Source organism: Alligator mississippiensis, chromosome 5 (assembly GCF_030867095.1).
Source record: "Alligator mississippiensis isolate rAllMis1 chromosome 5, rAllMis1, whole genome shotgun sequence".
NCBI lineage: Eukaryota > Metazoa > Chordata > Crocodylia > Alligatoridae > Alligator > Alligator mississippiensis.
The window spans coordinates 144205015-144229662 of NC_081828.1; the positions used below are offsets into that span (position 1 = coordinate 144205015).

Below are 24648 nucleotides of genomic sequence, written 5' to 3' on the forward strand. Positions count from 1 at the left end.
TACAGCCACTCTAATTAAAACACTTGGAGAGTCTCATGTATCAGCATCCCCATGCTTTAAAATGGTGGCTTTATCTAAAGCTCATCTATGAGCTAGTCTGAAGTATGGGGGTGCTGATACACGAGATGATCTGGGTGCTTTTGAAGCACCATTTTGAAGCAGGAGGACGCTGATACAGAAGATGCTGGAGGCTGCTGGAGCATGGTAATTACCATGCTCCAGCATACTCAATTAATCGTGTCTGCTCTGACATGCTATAATTACAGTGCATCAGAGCAGCCTTGCTGATCATGTATAGGTATCCTATATGGTTTCCTGAAACCTGACTGAATAGCTGTGGCAGCAAGGCACCACCACAGGCTCTCGAGGGGGAGAGAGCGAACCCCGCAGGCCCCATACCCCGAAAGCAGGCCCCCGGCGGAGCTAACTTACCTCCCACAGGGCAGCCGGAACAGCAGCCGCGCCCGTAGCCACAGCTGCATGAACCGGCATTACGCTGGCTGTTTAATCAGCTGTTTCTGATGTGGGAAACAGCTGAGCCAATCCCAGCGGCTGTACCAGCCACTGTGGGAAAGTTTAAAAGCCCCGCCGGAACTGGGGCGGGGGAGAGAGCCAGAGAGAGAGAGAGAGAGAGAGAGAGAGAGCGGGCTGGCTGGCTGCTCGTGATGCAGGCGCCAGCACGGGGAGGAGGCAACCCAGCCTGTGTGGCTCATGCAGGCAGCACCGGGGAAAGCTTTAAGCCTCCACAGGAGGCAAAGCAGGAGCACCCACACAGCCCTCAGAAGAAGCTAAGACTGAGGAGGCAGGGGAGCTCCCTGCTTACGGTAGGAGAGAGGAGGCATCTGAGATCCCTAGAGGGGACTGGGATAAGGGAGACAGCCCTGCAGCCCCCTCCTACTCAGAGGAATATTTTCTTTGAAGTAAAACAACCCCAAGAGGGGAGAAAGAGTGACTGGAACCCAATAAACAGGCCCTCGGCCATCCTACAGGGCCAGAGAACATCATTAACACATCACCAACCGGTTGGCAAGTGGACAGGGTGTAGGGGAGGTGGAGCCCCGAGGAACATCGCACCCAACGATTATAAGTACTGCCGTCCATCGGGAAGGCCCACCCGGGAAAGATCTCCCTTGAAGACCCCTCTTATAGTAAGTTTAACATCAAAGTCGTGGCAGGTGAGTTGAGGGGAGGGGCCACACCCCAACAGGCCGGGCGGCCAGAAGGGCGCAAGACACCACAATAGCTCACATCAGCCTAAAACATGATTGGACAGTACAAACCCTTAAAATGGCTAGAGTATACTCACCATCTTTTAAAATCAGAAGAATGTTTGAAGAATAAAGCTAATTTCATCACATTTTCTTTATTATGAGAAGACAATAAACCTAAGAATTGTAGCTGCTTTAGCTAGGCAAAGTATTCTGCCAGAACTGCATGGAAATTCATTAATACATATACATTTTGTTTCTTTGCTATGAAATGACCTTTTTAATTTTCAAACCCAACTGCTATGATTTGGCCAAGACTTCAGTGTCAAAATATATTTCCAAGTTCTTAAATTGATAACGTCCACCATTACCTATTATATTCTACATAGATCCCAAAGAATAATGCCAACAGACTTGACATATCGAGTTAGTAGCTCATTTTCCCTTTTTGCACTTTTGGCAATTTTGCTAATGAGGAATTAACTTTTATCCAGTACAAAATTAAAAAGCCCCAACATCTAGAAGTGTTTTTCTTTCAACAACCTCTGCCACGCTCTCTTATCTTTGAAGAAATAACTCAAGGAAATAATTGTGGAGCAGTGCTGAACATGAGACACCAGCTTGCAGGAATGTTTAGTGGAAGAGACAAGGCTTTTCATTTTAACAAAAGCAGTAAGTGCTCCCATTATGCACATGCTGGCCTGCATGTGCATAATACTATGTAAGTTCTCGTGGCAGGGCACTGTTTGTGCCTGCCACTTTAAGGGCCTGGAGCTAGCAGCTGCCAGGTGCCTGATGAGGGCAGCTATTTTGAACCTAAGGCTGCCCGTATAAATAGGGCAGTTTTGCTGCTGGAGGCCAGGCAACAACGTTGCCTGGCCGCAGGGATGCTGGTATCATCAGGAGGTAAGGGAGGAGCTGTAGGGGATGGTTTTGGAGGCTCCTGGTCCTGGGCATGACCTAAAACTGCACCCTGCCGGGAGTGGGTGGTCTGGTGGGGCTCTCAGTGGTGCGGGAGCCCCCAGGAAATGCCAGGCAAGCTACCACCCTGGTGAAAGGCAAGTAGGGGCACCTTAACCCCATCCCTCACCTTCGGGTAGGTAGAAGTAACATCGGTAGTAGCACCATGACCTGCTGCCCCAGGCAGGGAGTGAGAGTCCCCTGCGAGACCCTGGGGTACCAGTTGTGGTGTGAGGTACCCCAGCTCCCCCACATCCAGTGAAAGGGGACCCGGGGAGAGTGTGGGGCTAGTGAGGCTGAGGTAGAGTGCCCCTCAACTGGCCTATGCCGGGGCCAGGACCAAAAGGGTCAAAAGGGCCAGGGGCCCACTGTGAGGGGCACCCAGAGCTGTGGGCCTGGGACCTTGCCTGGCTTTGGAGGTGAGGTCAGGGCCTGTGTGTGGCTGAAGGTCCTGAGCGGGGAACCACACCCGAGAGGGGAGCCAGCTATGAGGAGCTCAGCAGCCCGGATGAAGGTGGCGTAGGCTGCCTGAGTGGAGGGTTCGAAGGAGGGTCCCACCAGGAAGATTCTGGAGTCTAGTGTGTGGTTGGGGTGCTTTTTAACATCTGGATGCCATCTGCGAGGCTTGGGCCACGGTGTAGGGGTGGTACAGAGCCATGGGCACCCCCCTAATATTGGGGTGCGAAGAAAAATGGGCAACCTCCCACCTTATTTACCAACTTATTAACTTCCAACAAGGCATGGTGGGCGAGATAAGTGGGCAGTGTGCCCAGAGGCAGGTGGTGGGGCCAGTGACGGCTGGCCTGAGGATACCCACTTTGCTACAGTGCTATATAGTCCATGAGCCTAACCACATTCTCTGTGCGGCAGACTATGCCTTGTTAAAACTGTTACATTTTGGCAGGGTAGAATATCATTACCCCCACCTGTTATCTTGAATGGCTATTTCATTTGCAGCTGCATGAATTTGAAGGACAGAAACATTGGACAGGATTTGATCCTGCTCATTTTTTTTCCAAGGGACTCTCCCTGTTTCTCCTCTTCACACCCTGCTTTAGTATTTCATCATAGCTCTAATGTTTCTTGAAGCTTACTGCCCTAAGTTACTTAAGTACATATTTTACAGGGGCTTTATAGAAAATGCTTTCTGCTTCCTAGAAGGTACTCCTTTATCAGAATACAGCTAACCATTAGCACATAAAGATTCTGCAGTTCATTAGCTGTGGAATTACAGTATTATCCTATAGGGGAGCAAGCTCCAAATTTTACCACCAACACTCCAGTCCCACCAATAGAAATGACAGACCTTCTGATCAATCAACAAATAACAAATAACTCTAGTCTTCAGAAAGTGCCTCTGCATCCATGTATTTATCTCTCTAGATAAAAAAATATAAATATAAACACAACACACACTAAAAGAAACAGATCATATTTTGAAATATAAGCATTGAAATTATAACTGTTAAAGATATTAAAGATTATTTTTACTTTATGTCACAATTTCATGAACACTTTTGTGACACAATGAACATTTTCTTCCTCCAATAATGCAGTCTGAGACTTTATAGAATAGAAAAATTAAGTCAAGGTTTTGCTTGGGAAAGTTTTCCCAAGGGTTCCTCATTTTTATATAGGAAATCAATTTGCATCACTGATGATATCATTCAAATCAGATGACACTATGTGGTTAGAAGGTAATTTACTTTTCTGCTGAAGCAATTTGATTCTTGTTCTGATTTGTGATTTTCATTTTGTTTGTTAATGAAAAAAATTAATGAGCAATGTTACTGGAAATACAACTCAAAGCACTGGCATTATTAAATATGTTTTCAATATACTGTATATTACGTTGATTGCACAGTCGGAGCCCGAGCCTTGCAGTTAGGCCGTCAGTCAATCAACCAAGCAGACACTGAACTCTCAAGGAGGACTGCACATACCTTTGCACTGATTTGTGTTTTTGTCAAGAATTGCCTTTGTGGATACAATTTTCCCATACCTAAAAAGAAAGAAAGAACAAACAAAATTAGAAAGAAACATTATTATATTTTAAGCCTAGAATTATGTGGTTTTAGTAGTCTACATATTTTATTACACATGCATACACAGGTGGATCTAGGATTTTGAGAAGGAGGCATTGGAGCAGTGACCCTGCATCCTAGCTCCTAGCACCTCCCCCACCTACAACACCAGTGCAGAAAGACTGCACTACAGGAAAAGGAGCCTGGGATTTGTTTCAAGTTCTCTCAAGCAGTAAGAACCTTCTTTCACTTCTCCCTTCACTTCAGTTGCACTTCGCCTCCCATTCTCCCCTTCCTTGCCTGCCACCACCACTTCTGCTGCTGCTGTACCCAGCTGAACCAGGGACTGGGAGTGGTGGGGAGGGGGTGGTGGGGAAGGGGTAGAGTTAGAGATCCTGAGCTGTGCCCAGTCCTGCTGCAGTTGGGCTGCAGCAGCAGAAGTGGCAGTGAGGTGGTTCCTTCCCCCATGCCAGTTCTCAGGCTGGCAGGAAACACCAGGGGAACCAGCCAGGGACGAGGGACCACCTGATGCTGCTGCTGTCAATGGCTTGAGCTCAGCTCTAAGAGGAACCTGGTTGAAGTGGGCAGGAGCATCTCTGGAGCTCCATCCCCGCTCCCAGGGAGAGAAGGAAAGGAGGTTTAGCTGAGCATGGAGTGGAAGGGAGGGACAATTCTTACTTTTAAAAAAAGTTCCCAGTGGCTGCACCTGTGGCATGATCAACTTAAAGGGGGGTGCATCTGTACCACTGCACTCCCCCTGGATCTGCCCCTGCACACACACACACACACACACACATACAGGTGTGCGCAAATTATATACATGACACACGAGGAGGAGGCTTATAAAAGGTGCTGGCTTGATGATCCTAGGAACAGAAGTAACAGATTTACCTAGAGAGGACGTACAAGATGAACAACAACCTTCCTAACTGTCACTGCAGTTTGAAATTCTTCCTTAAGAAGGTTGTTCATTTTCTATATCCATTCAGTCTCTGAATTCTCATTGAAACTGACAATGTAATCGCCAATTACAGTCGTGACTTAGGAATGTCTACATTAGTGATTCTCAATGGGGGTTCTGCAGCAATGATCTCTTTACCTTTACAGGTACCATGGGATGCCACATATTATTAGCACTGTTAGGTGTGCAACCACCTATTTATTTGTGTGGTTTTTTTAAATTTATATGGGAACTAGTATCTCAGGATTCATAGATTCAAGTTAGGGGCTGAAAGGGAACTCAAGAGATCATCAGGTCCATCCACCTTGCTCTGAGGCAGGAAAGGAGCACGTCCAGTCATCTTTTGAAGATCTCCCATTAGGTGGGAAGGTGAATGCACCACCTCTGGGAAGAGTTTGTTCCAGACTCTGGACACATGAACCATAAAGAAGGTTTCCCTTATGTCTTATTTGAAGTGATCTTTTCTTAGTTTATGACCATTATTCCTAGTCTTCCCCTGGGATGCCTTCGTGAACAGATGTTCTCCCAGCCCCTGATGTTCACCCCTTGTATACTTAAAGGCTACCACCAAGTCCCCCTGAGTCTTCTTTTTTCCAGACTGAACAGTCCCATGTCCTTCAGCCTCTCCTCATATGGCCTGTTCTCCAGACCTCTAATCATTCCTGTGGCCGTCCTTTGGACTCTTTTCAGCTTCTGTACATCCCTCTTGAAGTGCGGCACCCAGAACTGGATGCAGTACTCCAGTTGCAGCCTCACCAATGTTGAGTAGAGCAGGAGGATAACATACAGAACAGGAGGATAATACAGAGATCCCCTAAACAGCATCCCATTCTAGCATTACTTGGTAAGTTGCAGCTAAAATAGGAAGGTATGACAGTGCTTTCAAAAGTTGTCTAATGTCAGGCTCTGGCATGCCCAAAGAGGGAGGGACTTCCAGAGCTAAGGAGCAACTACAGAGAATGACATCCCGTGTATTTTCCCCAAGCAGACTGATGGTTGTTTTCAGAGACCTTGCAGTGTGGTGTAAGAGAAAGGGTGATCACCTTAGCTACAAAGGGCCCAGACTATTTTGGGCCCTATAGATCAAAAACAGCTCCTTGAATTACTCCCAGAAAGCTACTGAGAGCCAATGTAGATTCTGGAGCACTTAAGTTATATGTTCCTAGTGACCCAGCCCCATTAGGAAGTGGGGTACCACGATCTGTATTAACAGCAGCTTCCAGATAGTTTTCAAGGACAGCCAATGTAGAACACATTGCAGTAGTTTAGCCTTGAAATTACAAAAGCATAGGTGATGGTGGCCAGATCAGAGTCTCAAAAAAGTGGGGTTACAACCTTTCTACCAGGTACAGCTGGTGAAAGGCAATTTTAGCCATGTCCACCACCTGAAGATACAGGTGAAACAGAGGATCCAAAAGCAACCAAAGACTGAAACCACAAATGACAAGAGGGAGTTTAACCCCATTGATGACAAATGTCCCAGTCTCCCACCCACCATATGTTTCATAAGAAAAACCCAGAGATTTCAAAAAGTAATCCAGAGTGTCAAAAACAGTCCAGCCTGCTATGGTCTTTCTGAATTCTTTACAACAGAAGAACTTTTCTATTATTTTTCTGTAGTCAAAAAAAAAGTGTGAAAGCTAAGAGCTGGCTGGCATTTCAGAAAGTGTCTAAAAAGATTGAGAACAATCATAGACAAAGAAATTTGTCTTCCAGCAAATTAAGTTTATTTAAATGTACATTTCAATTTTAAGTTTGTCAAAGGAGAAGTAGTAATGGGCTTAAATCACAGAAGGGAAATTTAGGCTAACTATTTCAAAGAACTTTCCAGCTATGAGGGTGGTTAAGCACTGGAACAAATTACATAGAGAGATTGTGGGATCTGTCCCTGGGAGTTAAGTTCAGGTTAGACAAACATTTGTCTGGCATGGCTTAGATGGGAAAGTTCCTGCCCTGGGCAGTAAGCTGGACTAGATGAACTCCTGGGGTCTCTTTCAGATAATTTTTTTATATGATTCTATAAAAGAAGGTTTATTTTACAGGGAATGAGGCAGACTTTTTACTACTAAATGCTCTGTAAAACTGGCTGACAAATTAACAGGATGATTTTTTTTTTCATTTTTAAGTTATCTAATACATCTTAAATAATAATTTTAAAAAATGGTTATTTTTCTATCTTTAGGTTTTCCATCTCTCTCCAAGCTGAGCATTGATGAGTACATGAATAAATGACATCACCTTATATAGCACAGTTTCTAAGTAACTTCACAGGACTTGGATTCAGGAGAGAGAATTTTAATTGTATGGGCCAGTGACACCTTGTTGCATTAAGTGGTTAGAACAAAAGGTAAGAATTTGTCTTTAGCTCACAGGAAGTAGGAAGGAAAATGAAATGGATTTAAGAGTCAGTTTGAAATCATCTGTTTTGTGCAACAGCAAAAAAGCTCAAAAAGGGCGATCTTTTGCAGTCAGAACATAACAGATTTTAACAGAATAGGGAAAATATTTTTATTCCCAAGGCTACTCTTCTGGCTTTATCTCTTCTTCAGTTCTACCTAGAATCTTCTTCAAGACCCTTACCCACCAGATTTAAAGAAACTGTGCACTTAGTCTTTCTGTTTGTTGCTTTCATTTTTGTAGACATCCCTATGAAGTATAAATTATGTAATGGCTCTATGACAGCATGTGATCCCTGAGCAGTTAACATATTGGTCTCTGGCTGCCAGTCTTGGCAATGTTCTCCCTATTACGGGTATGGGTTTTTGTCCCCATTTTGCCCGTACAGGTGGGGCAAAGTGGAGTGGCCCTTGGAATTAAGGGAGCTCGTAGGGCACCAGTGTGGCACAGTGGGGTCGTCCATTGCATGGCACAGAGGGAAGGGAGTCCCATGCTGTACTATGCAGTATGTCAGGGGAGCCACATGGCACAACAGTGTGGGAGGGGTTCAGCACGGAGCCTAGGAGACATACGGCCCTGGGCCACTCAGAAGTTGGACAGCTATGAGTTATAGCATCACCTTACCATGAAATACAATAATAAAATTGCATCACCTAAGGAAAAAGCAAATTAGTAGACAAATATTTTTATGGGTAAAATTTAGCTATGTGAAGAATTCCAGTACATGCATGATAAACTACATGAGTTTATAGCAGGACAATTTTTATCTCCAGATTTGATGGTATTCATGCTATTTCAATTTACTGCTTAGGATAATCAACCAGGATATGGGGCACTAAATTTGGTTGCATTTTCCTCATAAGAGGATTTGAACTCACATATTCCACTTTCCTGAAAAGTGCTATACCAGCCAGTCTATTGGACACCCTGGGCTGTTCCACTCTAAATCACAGTGTGAGAGAGAGGGTGCATCTACATGTGTGCTTTACTGTGGAGCTAATTAGCTCCCCAGTAAAATATCACTGTTTACACATGAGCCCATATTAGGGTGTAGTAAATTAATTAACTCTGCTGTAGGATAGTACTGTCTGAGACAAGTATCATCTTATAGCAAAGTAATTATGTGCACCAAAACACACGTGTAGACTGTCATCGGGGCTGGCTGGGGCACAAGGGTGCTATAGTGTGAGGCCTGTCTCCTGGCTAGCCCTGCACTGTACCATCCTTGTGTCCCAGCCAGCCCCTCTGCAGCACAGTGAGCTGAGTAAGAGCAGCCCTGGGCTGGCAGACTTACCCCTTGGACTCCCTGCCAGCTGGGGCTGTTCTGCCCCAGCTCAACCTGCTGTAGTCCTGGGTATATGTGTAAATGCTAAACCCGGGAACAACAAATTCTGGCATGAACTGCACTGGAGTTTATTGCTCTGTGCTAATTGCATATGTAGATGCATGCAAAAAGATTAGGTAGATCACCTGGGATGTGGTACCTGGATTCCAACCCATGTTGCAGTGACTATTTCAGCAACAAGTGGAACCCCATCAAGATGAGAGATTAAGAGTAAGCAACTCCAATATACTCTATAGTAGAAAATGAGAAGATGGTATTTGAGATTACATCAGGCAAAGGAATATATGTGGGGCTCTGACTTTCTGGGTTAGTGCCTTAGCCACCAAGCTATAAGGTTAACAGGAACTAGCACCTTCCTTCCTACACATTTTTTATGAATGCTACCTACATCTAGAAAAGAAAAAGTTTGTTATTTGCACACCGTTCTATGAGTCACATTTGGATGAAAACAGCAGGCATGGTAGCCCCTGCTGAGGCCACAAAGCCTGCCAGGTTTCAAGGAGATAGGTGCAGGGGTTTCTGGGAAACTGCAGCTCAGGCTGCTGACAAGCAAAACTCATGACATGTGTGACTTTGCGTGTGTGTTAAGGCATGCCCTTACTGGTGCTGGGGCATCTACACAACATGGTACTGTGCCCAATGAAGTCTCCTCCTCCCCTACAGCCTCATGCTGGTCCACCACTTTAAATAACAGGTAATAACTTAGTAAGCAACATAGTAGCACTAGCAGCACATCTCAGGCAGCCAAACTGTTACAGCGCCTTTCTTTCTTTTCCTAAAGGCAGAGCCATCCCTGGGGTGGAGGTGCAAATCAGGACAACCGCCCTGGGCCCCGTGCTTTGATGGGCCCCACGGAGCTGGGCAGAGTCACTGTGGCGGATCTGCACTGCCGCTGCTGGCTTCGCATCCATCTGCTTGCTACCCCCCCCCCCCCCACTGCCAATGGCAGCAGCAGCTTCTTCGGGTCTGGGGTGTGTGGGATTGGAGTGGGGGCAGGGCCCCACATGAGCTTCTTTTCCAGCAGCTGCTAGAGAACTTTCCCTGACAGCCCCAGCCCCAGCCCTGGGGCTTAGATTTGCCCAGGGTCTTGCCTCCTTCCAGTCAGCTGACCAGGGATAGGTGCTAGGGGAGTTGGTCTAAGGACATGGCACTGGCAGATAAGGTTCCTTATGTCAATCTGGTATCTTTTAGTAGACCAACTGAATAGTTACACAAATATATCTTATCAAGATTTTGAGATGAAAAACCCTTCGTCAGGCTGAGGAAGCACCTGCAGTTGGTGTGTTTGTGTGCTATTTCTGGATGGAAGGAACAGTAAAGAAGTCAGAGGCTGGCATGCAATGCAGGCAAGAAAGCCAGTCAGTGAAAATGGAAATAGAGGCATCAGGGGGTGTTGGACAGGCTGGGGCGGGGGGGAAGGAGGATGTAGCAGCACAGGCAAAAGTGGAGAGGTACCCAGGGAGTCAGATGTCTGGCAGGTTGTAGTGTGTCAGAATTCCAATGTCCATATTGAGTCCATGAGTTTCTGTATGAAGGAGGTTCATGAAGTGCAGTTCATAGGCTCATCTTTGAAAAGTGGTTTGTAAATTCAAACAAGCACTGAACCTCACTAACCTCATCACCAGAAACCAACTTCCTACAGTCCCAAAAAACAGTGAATGGATCCAGGCTATGCCATGACAAGACATGCAAAACCTGCCAACAATATTTCCAGTATGGAGATACCTTAACTATACAATACATATCTCCATCAGGGCACCAAGTGTCCTGATGAAAAATATGTGCAGACACCAAACAACAACTGCACACCAGAATGAGCACACACCAAAAATCTATCAAAGACAAGAACACAACACCACCTGTCTCCAATCTCTCAGGCCTAATCCTGAAAGGGAATTTACAAACAACTTTTCACAGATGAAACTATGAACTGCACTTCATCAACCTCTTAGGTACAGAAACTCAAGGACTCAATATAGACATTGGAATTCTGACACACTACAACCTGCCAGACATCTGACTTCCCAAGTACCTCTCCACTTTTACCTGTGCTGCTACATCCTCCTTCCCCAACACCCCAGCCTGTCCATCACCCCCTGATGCCTCTATTTCCATTTTCACTGACTGGCTTTCTTGCCTGCATTACATGCAAGCCTCTGGCTTCTTTACTATTCCTTCCATCCAGGAACAGCACACACACCAACTGCAGAGTGCAGCTTTAGTGGTCATGCCCAGGACCTGGGGCCTCCTCCTTCCCCATAGCCCCAGCTCATACGTTCAAGTTTGTCCTGGCATGGGAGCTCAGCGGGGACCAGTTCTTCCTCCGCTGGCTGGTGATGCAGTGAGTGAGGAGGGTGGTGTTCATTCCATCTGCACCTGGAGCTTGGGGAACCCCAGTAGTGGGAGGTTCACCTTCAGGAACACCAGCTTCTCCACCAAACCAGGATCCAAGGAGATGCAGTGGGGTGTCACTACATCACCAGCAATGCTTGAAACACGAGTCGGTGGACAGGACAGGTGTTCCTGGGAAACCATGGCCAGATCCAGCCACATCTTGCTGCGGCTAGCCCAGTAGGCCAAGGGATCACACAGCAGTGGCTCCACATCCTCAGTGAGATAGGCAACCACCACGGCCTGAGCGCTACCTGCCTGATGGTGGGGTCGGGTGCCTCTGGACCCCACCATGGAAGCCATGCCTTTGGCCCACATTGGCAGTGCCTGTGTTGGAGGAGGAGACTGGCTGGTGGATGGCATGCTGGCATGGGACAGTGGATCCCCCTCTTCCACGTTCCTCTGCCTCCACCATTCTGCCTCCCTGACTCTCTTCACCAGCACCTCTGTCCACTGATTCAGGCTTTGGCTGCTGCATATGCTCCCCTTCACCCTTGGGTCATACATGATGGCCAGCATGTGGAGTATTTGGGACTGCAAGGGATCAAGCCATTTCCTGATGCCCTCCTTCAGCTGCCTCACCAGTACCTGCACATCTGGTGATAGTGGCTTGCCCCAGCCAGGAACACTGGTCCCCTGGAAGTTCTTCATTTGGCCCTGAAGTTCCCTCACTACAGGGATCACCAGCGCTGAGGTTTTTGGTGGCCTCAAGGAAGGGCTTGAGGACCACCAAGATCTGAGAGATGGTACCCACTCAGCTGTGTTAAGGGGGCTGCTGATCCCAATCTCCCTGAGCATCTCATGGACAGCCTTCTGTTTCTCCACCAGCCTCTCGAGTATCAAGTATGTGGAGTTCCACCTAGTCTCCACATCCTGCATGATTTTGTGCTGTGGGATGTTTAGCTCTGCATGTTTTTCCAGCAGCATCTTGCCTGCCTTGATACTCCAGTGGAAGTAGCCTGCTACCTTCAGAACCTCAGCCTGCTACCTTCCTGCATTTTGAAATGAGCTTGATGGTGGTGCTGGCACCACCACCAGCAGCCCTCTCCCCCTCCAAGGCATCCCTGGCAAGAAGGTGGAACTTATATACCACACAGCAGATGCCAACATAGTTGGCATCATGGACTGCCTTGACCATATTGGTCCCATTGTTGGTGACCATGAACCCATGGGTGAGCTTGCCCTGTCCAAAAAGCCACCCCCGCACCAAGTGGTTCATGGCCCCCATGATCTCTGTTGCCGTGTAGGACTCATCCATAACCTTGGCTTGAGGGAGAGCCCACCAATGTCCTGACTGGTCATGCCAGTGCCCTGTGAGGGAGTGGCATGCATGATCTCCACTCTGGCTGCTCCAGATATTCAAGGTGAAGTGTAAGGCCACCTGCGGACCTGCCTTGCACAGCTCCTCCCTCAAATACTCCCTGTATGCCTCATTCAGGAAGGACATCACCATCCTGCTGAAGGTGGTGTATGCAGGCACTTAGTAAGATGGGGCCATAAGCACCCTGAGCCACCTGAACTCTGCCTGCTTAACTAAGGAGAAGGGCTGGCCATCCACAGCAAACATTTATCCAATGGTCTGGGTGATCTCGCTCGCCTTTGCAACACGCCCCCCTTTCCATCTGCCTTTCCCCCGCTGTTCCAGGGTGGCCTGTCTCTGTTTTGGGGGGACGGGGGCTTTGGAGCAAGACGGGGACTTCCCTTTGGGCATGCTCGCACAGCTGCCAGGCTAAGGAGGAGCAAGGGCAAGGGGGTGATGCCTGCAGAGATGCATCAGCATCCCCGTGGTGCTTGGGTGTTTTGTTCCCTTGCCCCAACTGATTTTGGCTCAGCAGTGCAGGCAGATAGCATATATGGGATCATCTGCCAGTTCAAAATGATCCTAGGCAACACTACCCGCTCACTTCTGGAGTGCAGGTGCATGTGTGGATGCTGCCTTTTCCCCCTGCGCAGCAGGTAGTTGCACAGCAACAGGAAGAGCGGACTCAGCTGAGCCACTTGCCACCGCAACCTCCACCCTCAGCCTTCTCCGAAGTGCCTTTTGGGGAAAGAGACCTGGTTCTAGGGGAAACTTGAGGATATGAAGCAAAAACTCAGCTGATTCCTCCTCCTTCCCCTGAATTTCCCTTGATATGGCACTCAGATCCAGATGCAGATCAGCTCTTCCTCTGGCACTGAAAGGCTTAGCATGGGAAGTGAAATGGGGGTTTCATTTTAATTTCGCTGTTTCAAGCTTGAAACAAGTCAAAACAGAGTCAAAATGAAACAGCCAGCAACATTTTGCACAGCCCTATTAGGCACCACATATTAGATAGACAGAGAGTCTACTCACGCTCTGATCGAAGAATGTATCCTGGAATATGACTAGTATTAAGTAGGAACGTATGTCTCTTGTTGAATAGAGATGCTGTTCAGAATTGAGGCTGTTTCATCCATTTAGCTTCTTTCTCATGACAGAATTCTTTGTGGTAACACTTGCAGTTGATTTTCTCTTCAAAACCTAGATTATATATCCCAAGAGGAAAGTGCAGAATTCTTGCATAATTTATAATCATACAAATTATACAGAAATTATGCAGAAATGTTTGTCCTGAAACTTTTGTATTTACAGTAAAAGTTCTGTTATCCGGCATGCTCCACTAACCGGAATGCCTGCTTGTAAGATAACGTGAAACCAGAAGTGCCCACTGTGGCACTTCCGGTTTCTCCAAGCCCCCATGGCTCGGGGCAAAGCAGCCTGAGCGGCCGAGCCACCATGGCCTGGGGGCATAACAGGCTGTGCAGGACCTGCCTCTCTGCGGGCTCCGCGGGAGGGGCAGCAGGATGCCCCAGATGCAGCGTGAGAAGCGGTGGCTGGGGCTGCTCAATTAACCGGCATATTTTGTTATCCAGCATCTCCCATTCCTGGGGGATGCTGGATAACAGAGCTTTTACTGTATTTCAATTTATGCAAAATCTTGCCTACCTATTACCTTAAGAGCCTCTGTTAGATACATAGGAAATAATCCAGCTAAAATCAGCAGCAAAGCCACAAACATCTTGAGTAAACTTATTCCTAAACCTAACTTTCTCCAGCAAAAACTAACATCAGTCCTTATCAAGCTTCCATCTTAATACAAACACTTGGAATGAACCGATACTTAGTTCAATTTAATTTGCGAGCTATAGAAGGGGTAGATGGGTGTGTGCATACTTTTGTGCACACACATGCAGAATCAAGAGTTTGGAATCTAACTTAAAATCTTCTATTGTGTTAAATTTCTTGCCAACAAAAAATGGTTTTTGTGGTCCCACTGCATTTATTACTGATTTTCCAGAGTGTTGTGCTATGAACTCATCCTACACACTCTTAGCTATGTGGGGAAAAAATAATTTGAGAAAGTACTCCTGTTCCCCTCAGCAAAACCATTCAAGGAAGTCAAATTACTCATCTTCGTAAGTTTACAAAATTAGACATGAGAGTAATGTGAGGTGTCACAAGAATGAACTCCATTATATGCAATTAGTTGTATGTAGGCCTTTCACCTTAATGTATAGATAGAAGCAATGAGCACTGCAATAAGACAGTAATTAGAATTAATTTGGACAGTTTTTCTGATGCTTCAAGCAATTAATTACCGTAATCAAAATGCCATCTTTAATGAGTGGTAAGAACTTGTGTTCTGCAAGGTGAAAAGGTATTCAGTTAATAAAATGTAATTGTAATTTTCCAGCATGGTTAGAGGACAATATAGGGTATAATTCCTCTTTGGAGTTACTTGGCTTTCCTGCTAGCATAAACTGTGTAATTTTGATTCGATTCACACAGAGATTCCAAAAGTGTATTCCACAATGGGAATTCACATGCAAATCCAATATAATAACACAATACAACTTGAGAGCTGGCCTCTTAATCTCTTCTTCACATGCTAACTACTAGCTATTAAAACACAATGGCCCATATGTTTTCTTTGTAGCATGTAAGTATTTTTCAAAAACAAGGATGTCAGACAAAATTTGAGTGACATGAAAACACATTAATATGATTTAATTCTGCCATACATTATCGTGCATGTCCTTAAAACTATTCTTCCCAAGAGCCTTGTCAAGAAAAGAGCCCATAATCAAAAGCCGGGTCAAAGGAAAAAAAAAAAACTTCATAGGAAAGATTAGTTCAAAATCCAATATCCACCCTTTGAATTTGAGAAATATCCGTTTGAGGTGACCTTTGCTCTACTGCTAAGAGGAGGTTGTTCTGATTTTGTGAGACTGAAAGAGTCACAACAGGAACAGGCATATTGAAATTCTGAAAGGGTGTCTATTTTATGGGCTTCCAGATCAACTGATTTTTAATTTTTCATGACTGTTTTCATTGATTGAAAAGTGTTATTGCAAAGGTTATTAAACTATTAAAATGTTTTAACATTGTATTAATTTCAGTAAGTATATGATTTTGAATATTCAGATGGGAAACACTGACAAATTTTAGAAAAGATATTTAAAAATGGACATTTTATATAAAAGTTCTGTCTTTCAATGAAAATCCTTTTTGTCTGAAAAAAAAATTCCCCCAGCTCTAGGGGACACTAGGGCTTATTAGTTTGGGGTCTAGTTCTAGTGTTTCTTTTCTATTCCTTTGCATATACTAAAAGATATTGGCTTCAATATATCAATCAAATCCAAGGAAAACTCCAGTGTTATACAGTTAAATCATACTCATATACTTATAATTAAAAATAAAAATAAAATAAAATAAAAATGGTTTTGGTCTCTCGATCATTGTTTGTTTTAAATACTGAACAGAGCTAAGAAGCTGTTTTCAGGTTTTCATAGTGTGTCATACATTTCTTGTACATCCCAAATTCCCATGCAATTCAATAAGATTTTGAGGTTCATAAGGTGCATACAAAATAAGCTATCAAAGTTTAGCTGGTGTCTGAATAACAGTATCAAGCTATTTAATAACTGATACCATTCCTCCAAATTTTCATTTAGAGGCTTGCAGATTGTAGATCAGTATTTATGTTACAAACATTGGTAGAATGATAGTTGAAATCTGGTATTAAAACTACTTTCATCACTTAGCAAACGTTTCACTTCTAGCCAGTGTAATTAAACAAAGCAAATGATTTTTTTTCATGGGCCATTTTGGAACCACGTACCTTCTAGTTTGGGGACTTCTTAGAGCTATAATGGCAGAAATCCTCCCAAGTACAATGGTCTACTCAAAGCTCTTTGTATCATTTAAGATAAAATTTACCCTTGTGATTGAGCTTGCATATATATTCATCATGAATACAGAAAATTCAGATTATCCTGAGATTTTTCCAGGCTTCTTAATTTATAAGTACCGTATTTACTCAAGTATAAAATGAGTTTTCCCCCCAGTCAGCATGAGGGAAAAAGCTCCTCATCTTACATTCACATACACTAACCTCACTAAATACATTGTCTATCACTAAACTGATGCCAAAAGCAGCATGTGCTTCATAATGGAAACCGACTATGAAGCTGATTAAAAGCAGCCAGCAGTAAGCACGACTATAAGACACATGGTTTATATTGGGCAAACATACTAATGGGAACCTACCACAAGCAGAGGTTAGTGAAGCCCATCTGAATAAGATACATTAAAGTGCCCATTATACACAGTCTCCCTCAGTACCACCTTTTTCAAGTCATGCTGAGCCACTACATTGAACACAAATTGAATTCCTCTTTATTTCCACGGCTGAGTTATGCTTTTCTTTCCCATTTTCAATGATTCCTATTTCTTCACTAGCCTTAAATATATGTCAAACATCACCAAATGAGGCCCCAAACAGTTCATCCAGAATCCCTCTGTAGCCTCCTCTCTCAAACTGGTACATAAGATTAGTGGAGGTGTAGCCAGACCAGGTTGCCCCAAGTCTTATCTGTGTATACATTTTTGGAGCATTTCAGGTTTCATAACAAGAACACCCAGTTCCAGTGATGAGTGGAGGGGGCTAATTAGCACATAGATCCTTTGGGGGGGAGGGGTATCTGGAGTACATACTCATACTGAGCAGTGCTGAATTATGGGGTCACCATGGCTTAAAACACAATTCTGTTACAGCCCTGCCCAATGAATTATATAGAAAATGATGAGCATTTTGGCTTTGGACTAATATCATGCATAGTTTGTACCAAAGCGGTTTTCCTAGTCGCACCCAGGAATAACTGCATTTCTGGCATGGGGTAGTACCCATGGAGGTCATGTATAGTAAACCTCCCACTTGCTGGTCAAGTGGGAAGATCTTGGCTTTATGCTCACTTTATGGAAATGGGAAACTCCTCCCTAGCTTGCCCCAAGGGCCTTATAGCTGAGGGCAAGTGAAACTCTGTGGCATCTGAACCCCAAGCCTCAGGGCTTGGGGCTGCATGCAGGATACCTGCCAAAGGATTTGGAAACATCTGAAGCCCCAGGTGGGGTGGAGGATGTTTGCCGGTAGTAGGCCACTAATGGTGCTTGGCTGATTCAGAGATTTGGAATTGATTTGACTAATTTGGATTGGAACACAAAAAAAAATCTCTTAAAAATTGTACTATATATAAAGTGCTGCTTAAACACTTATTTATGGAGTACCTGTGTTAAAACTTGCAGCAGTTCAAAAAAATGTTAAATACATTAATTTGGATAAATTAAATTACTACAGATATGTTTATTTCAAGGTCAATGTTTTCAAATTTGCTCCTCGCTTTTATGTACTCAGGAGAGCATGGTCTGACAGTAAGGTGGGGGAGGAGGGGAAGAGGCTTCAGGGGAAAGAAGTTGGGGGCACAGAGGGCAAAGGTGGCATCTGACCCCTCAGATTTATTTTCCCTGATATAGGGGAACAAATTCAAGGCAAGCTTCCAATAAATTATATTCTATACCTGGAAAATTATTTTAAAAATTATAGATTTTCATATATAGAATCTAATTATTTTGTGCTTATCTTATAGTCAGGGTCATCTTAAATTCTAGTAAATAGGGTAAATGGCATGTATAGATTTATTTGCATTTGACAAGGATTTAAGAGGAAAATCATATGGAATTTTTAAAAATTCTCTATGGATGACACAGAATTTGGAACAAATATTTCGAATACCTTATAGTACCTGGATTTTTTTAAATCTGTTGCCCACATGATTTTCACGCTTGGTATGCATGCATTCAGTATGTGTAAGATTAAGCTGTATGTAAGGTAGTACGTATGCACCAACTATTAAAACCATGCAAATGATCACAGTCAGTCAAAGAAAGATTTCTGCTTTTCCTGCTCATTTCTGAGTACTCTACCTACTCTAAAGCTCTAGAGCTACACTGCTGCTGATGGTTTTTTTCTTCTATAAACAAATCTATATATATCTAGATAGATAGACAGCTAGATATCTGACATACAGTTACAGATAGATAGATAGATAGATATATCTCTATATATAATCACATTATATATATAATTTGATAATTTATAATTTTTTCAGATAACATATATATTGTTTATAGAAGAAAATACATCAGCAAAAGTATAGCCCTGTGTGTGTGTGTAATTATCTACCTATATATCTATAGATAGATCGATAGATAATTATAATTTAACTATAATTAAATGTTAATTACTAGTATAACAATATATAATTTGTTTACAGATAGATAGATAGATAGATAGATAGATAGATAGATAAAGTATAATTGCCCATCAGTTACCATCTTCAACCATTAAAACAAGAACACTCTTCTGCATACTTTTGCAGCCACAACATACTTTATCTATTTGCATATGAAAACAGCAGAAATTTTACTGTTACTGGCCTTCACTGTTGTCTGTTTTCATGGCTCTGTTTATGTGTAGGCGAGGGTTGGAGGCGAGAGGAAGGTTGATTCTAGGGAACTCAGTGATTGGGTTTATAAAACTGCACTTCTGTCTAATATGGCCTGTGCTAACCCAGTGTTGCCCATAACAATAACAAATGTTATTGTTTCTACCATTTTCTTTATTCTGGCTTTCAAATTCAGAATAGCCATTTCAACATTGGAGATGGTACAAAACAGCATAACAGGTGAGAATAACACTATGGCTAAAATTTTCAAGAATGGCTGTCTAAATTTGGGCTCCTATATTCTTTGCTATTTTATAAAGTACTAAGTCAGGGATTTTCAACCTTTTTTAACAAGTGTACCCCTTTTGCCTCAAAGTTTCATCTTATGTACCCCTTAATATTTGTTCTCATTTTTAAGGGGGGGGGCGCAGATCAAGGCCCCCACACTGAGGGAGGGAGTGGGGCTGGAGCAGGGGCAGAGGCAGGTGCTGTACAGCCAGGGTAGAGCGCCGGATGGAGCCATGAAAGCTGCTCGTCTGCGGGTGCAGCAAGTGGGGGTGTCTCCCAATGCTGTGTGCACACTGGCAGAGGTGCAGGAGGCATGTGCCCCCCAGATTTGTGCACAGCGTGGAGGCAGCTGCTGGTAGACTCTGCACCCTGCTGCCTCTGCCCCAAGAGCCACACAATGCCATGTGCCTGCTGCCACCAAGTGGGCAGGGGACAGATACACAACGCACAGGTGCAAACATAGACACGCACACATGCGGATGCAGACACAGACACATACACAGACACCCCTCCCCCCCAAGCAGATAAGTGTCTATGGGGGGAAGGGGCAGGGCAGGGGAGAGGGAGGGGGTGGGGGGGGCGCAGATGGAGACCCCCACACTGCAGGAGGGACAGGGGCAGGGGTGAATGGGACCCAGGCTGGGTCTAGTCCTGAGACAATGGGAGCCCAGCAGCATGTCAAGGGGCTGTCAAGGGAGCAGCTGGGGGCAGGGCTGGAAGCAGATTAATCAAGCGCTAATTCAAGTTACAACAACCACTTTCAGGCACCTGCACAGAAATTTGCATTCATTGCCACCACTTGCACTGGGCCCTGCACCACTTTCCCATGGCCAGTCACACATGCAGTTCCATGAGCTGCTGATGGGCCTTGTACTCAACCAAATGCATGCCACCAGGGGAAAACACACACCCTCCCCACCCCCGCCCACCAGGCAGACCCTCACAGCTGTGTTGTAATGGGGTAGAGGCCAATCAGGAGAGTGAGCTGGTTGTAGGAGGCGAGGAGGCACCACAGTGTGCTGTGTGGGCCTGGCAGCACCTGGTGCATCCCTCCTTCTCCCCCAGTAAGAGGGCAAAGTGTGGGAAGACTGGATAAGACACCACTGCTGTGCCCTGGGGCTCACTTGGTCCCCGCCCACCTGCCAGCCTGCCTGTATGTACCCCCTAAGACCTTTTTAAGTACCCCTGGCAGAATGCATACCCAGTTGAAATCAGTTTACGTGATAAGAAACTGGTTTAAACCCATAATAGAACAGATATTCAGTACACATAAACTAGTTTGAAAATGGCTGAAACTGGTTTGAGATAAACGTGGTTAAATATAGTATCAGACTGAAGAGATTTGGGTCAAACTGGTTTATGCAATGTCTGTCCCAGACTCCCTGCTGGTTTAAGTTAAATTTGATTCCCCTGGCATCTCAGCATGCCCTCTGTACTGGGCAGGGCTCTCTGCTCCACAGCAGGGCTGGCTCTTCCCCTTTGCTCCCTGGCAGTAGCTCTGGCAGAGACTTCAGATGTCTGCCTGGCTTCTGCTCTCCCCCTCAAACAGGGATTCCGCCATCCCCTCTGCCTTACACAGACACACAGCATTAGCTAGCAGATTATGTGCTGGCTACGGTCTGTGCTATGGCAGACAGGACAAAGACAGAATCAAAAGGTAGCTGGTAATAAACACTGTGTTATCAATACTCTGCTAGGTTGGTCAGGAAGTGGGGGGGGAACCCCTCCCTAATCAGAGCATCCTGCCGGGGCCTGGCCATGCCCCCCCCCCCCTCAGCTCAGCCCTGTGGAAGGGGAGGGCTGGTCTAGCACCCCCCAGCATCTAGCCTGAGACACTGCAGGCATGTGCCTGCGGTTTTTCAGTCCAGAGGAGCTGTTACAAACTGGTTTAACCTAGCCAGGTTAGACTGACCTAAAAGATTGAATCAACTCAGTCTCAGGCTTTTTGAGTGTCTGTCCCTAGCCTAAGAGAGCCAAATATTAAAACCCATGCAGATATTATCAAATAGAAAATAGCCTCTCCTTTTGACTCCTGTAAAAATGACAGTAGTGCCATTCATTTACATTAAAACTACATTTACAACTCAATATCAGCTATTAACTTGGAAAGAAAGGGACCTATTTCCCCTTCAAAATATTTTATAATTTTGTCTATAGAAATGAGTATTATGTTCACACGCTGACTGGAAAAGCAGCCCACTATGTAAGTGTACTCTGTCTCTCTGTAGATTAACTGTAATACTCCCAGTGTCAAAAAGCACTTCAAACAGTATAAACATATGGTAAAGTGACATATGAACACGCACTAAACTTATGGAAATAGAAACTGAAAAATTATAAATAATCACTTAGATACCTCAAGGTTATACCTTCATTGTCTCCTTGGCCACAATAAAGATTTTCTGCCTTCATGTAAATGAAATTAGGGGGCTTGTTCCAATATTTATTGATATTGAAGAAAATTTTTTTATTGACTTCAGTGGCACTGGATCAACCCTTAGGCACCATAACATGAATAAGGCTACACACTTATCACAGTCTTGATACCCAAGACAACCTACAGTGCGACTCTTCAGAGTGTTTTTTCCACATAAAAATTATCATCACAAGTTGCAAAATCTGCAAGACTTTTTAAAAATTATAATACAGGCATATGATTTTTTCTGTACATTTGCTGTGACATATAACCAGTTTTGATCATTCAGAAAAAAACAGTGAACTATATATAGGAAATGAAAAATAAGTTGCATGTACAAATTTAAAACTGAAAAATCATTCAAAATATTTTAGCCCCACATCTGGGCTCCTATTTAATCATCGCTCCAAAGTCTGACATATCAGAGAGAATTCAGGCATATTAGAAAAAAATGTAGGTTATGTTTGCATGCTTTATATACTCTGTTCAGTGTAGTCATGTGATACCTTATTTTGAAGGCAGACATGAGATCTCAAAACTCTGTGGAATATCTAAGATGTGATTCAGTATAGAATGTCAAAAATAATATGACCAAATTTACCATAAAATCAGATGTTTTAGACTCTGATAGTAGCCATTTTGATTTAGAATAAGAACACTGCACATAGGGTTGGAACAAAGTAATTAAACAAGCTTTCAAAGGTAAAAGAAAAATATATAAAAATTCACTTATCTCATAACATGAACAAGAAATAAAACTCCTGTGCAGAAAAAAAATAAATATTTTGTACGTTCTTACATACTGTCCTATCCATATATGTCCTGTGGCTGAGTTCTTATTCAGAATGCCACTTACTTATGTAGGATTCATTGCTGAATTACAGCTGGTATGAACCAACACGTCAGCATACCATGATATTAATCTCCAAAGTATTCAGTCATTTAACAATAGCCTTATTATTCCATGGACATGCACATTCAGTGTTTGTGCCCATATTCTGCCATTTCATTAAAATACTTTACTTTTAAAATAATTTTGTAGCTACAATATAATGTAAAAGTATCTCAGAAATTACATCTCTAGTAATAGCAAAAAAGAAGGGGGGAAAAAAAAGATGAAATCCAACTAGCACCAGAGACTGTGAACTCAAACTGATAATTTAAACCTAAAGCATTTTATAGAGTTCACACAGAGGACATTGGAATCAAAAGTGTGAGTGAGACTTTTTAAGTTCACAGAGCTGCCTTTCATTATTTACAAATTATAAAATTCCAGGTACTTCGGTGTCTACAATAATAATTCTGCTGCTGTTAATATTACAGGTTTTCAAAGTTATTTTACATATAAAAAATATTTTAGGATCCATATAATACAAATGCATCAGTTTGCTCAATATTTCTCTTGTATTTCTTTATCTCTAGGGCATGTCAGCTTTAGTAATTTACCACGGACTGAATTTTGACTCCAACAGTGCAAGGGTGCATATTTTTCTCTGGCTGCAATTTTCCAGGAGAGAAAATTATTATTATTTAGACTTTTTTTTATTATATGGAGAACACTTTAGACTCCACCCCAGAAGGCAAAACTCAACATTTAGTGTTTCTAGGGATTTTTGCTTTATTTTGTTCAGTATATTTTTTTAAAGGTTCTTTATCTCGCTCCCTTTTTTTTTTGGCAACTATGTAACACAGAGACATCTTAAATATAGGGTGGGGAAATACATTTGACAGGCAATTAATCCCTGATATCCAAAATACTTACTCCCAGCTTAACTTTAGGTAACTGAAAAGCTCCATTGAGCATAATGGGGTTACTTACATTTGTCAAGCTAAGCAACTGTTTGAAGATCTAGGACTTTAAAGTGCTATAAATAGCCCAGTATTTGATTTTTTTTAAAAATAAAAATATCTTCTCTATAGTCCTGATTCAGAGAAATATCCATGTTTAAGATAGTTCTGAAACATGTTTCCAGGTAAACGTGCTTTGGCATTTTCCTGAATCAAGATCTATAGCAACTGCAACAATTAACTTTGAAAAGGTGCCTCCCTGCTGACAAGTACTTTAAAACGTCCAAATTCAGGGTTCCACAGGACAAACTGTGTCAAAAACATTTGGTTAGATGAATTGTTGAGTCAAAAATTAGAGCAGATTAAATATAGAACATATTTACACGGCACAATGCAGTGACATCTAGAGGTACCCAAGCTAGCTCTCAAGGAACTATCATGTGAGGCAGAAGCAGTATAGCCTATCAATTCAAGTTAGATTGCTATCCTCTGGCATCACAGCCTCCTTTGTGGCCGCTTGCATGGAGGCGTGCTAGCACTTGGCCAGTTCTCAGCTGCTCTGGTGGGCCCCACCCCTGAGCTCTTCCAGAGCCCAGCCAACCCAGCCCCTTTCCCCACCCCTGCCTCCAGCCATCTGTCAGCTGCAGGAAGGCAGAGGCGGGAAGGGAGGCATGTGTATCCCCTGCACAAGCAATGGGACCTGGGCACGTGAGTCCCCAGGCTGTTCCCCCATGTCCCATCATGAAGAACCCTACAATGTACACACAGACCTGACTCTGAGCCCAGGAGAACTCCTGTGCTTGGGCAAAGTCCCAGGGACCCCAATCCTGGCTCCCACACACCCAGTCAGGGACCCCCACACTCCCGTACTTGGGTGCAGCACCACATTGCAGAGGCCAGATTCAGGCACCCTGCCACCTGGGCCTCAGCATGAACCCTACTCTCTCTCTTCCCCCTCTACCAAGCAGGAGCCAGTGCAGGTGGCTTACCTTTGGTATGTTGGGGTGGTGGTGGGGAACAACATTGGGACTGGGCCAGTACAGAGGTAACCCTGTGGCTCAGCGACT

The 24648-nt window shown here is 44.1% G+C and overlaps 1 protein-coding gene across 11 annotated transcripts in view; it reads right to left on the minus strand.

Moving 5' to 3' along the window:
* The window catches only part of RBMS3 (RNA binding motif single stranded interacting protein 3), a 1095516-nt gene that overhangs the window by 494484 nt on the left and 576384 nt on the right, over window positions 1–24648 (minus strand). For all 11 annotated transcript variants that reach the window (XR_009462585.1, XM_059728828.1, XM_059728829.1 and 8 more), the window contains one exon: window positions 4112–4170. Coding sequence is in view for 10 of the 11 variants with exons in the window: in XM_059728828.1 (XP_059584811.1) it covers window positions 4112–4170 (59 nt within the window). In the remaining variant the exon portion in view is untranslated. The remainder of the gene's footprint in view (window positions 1–4111; window positions 4171–24648) is intronic.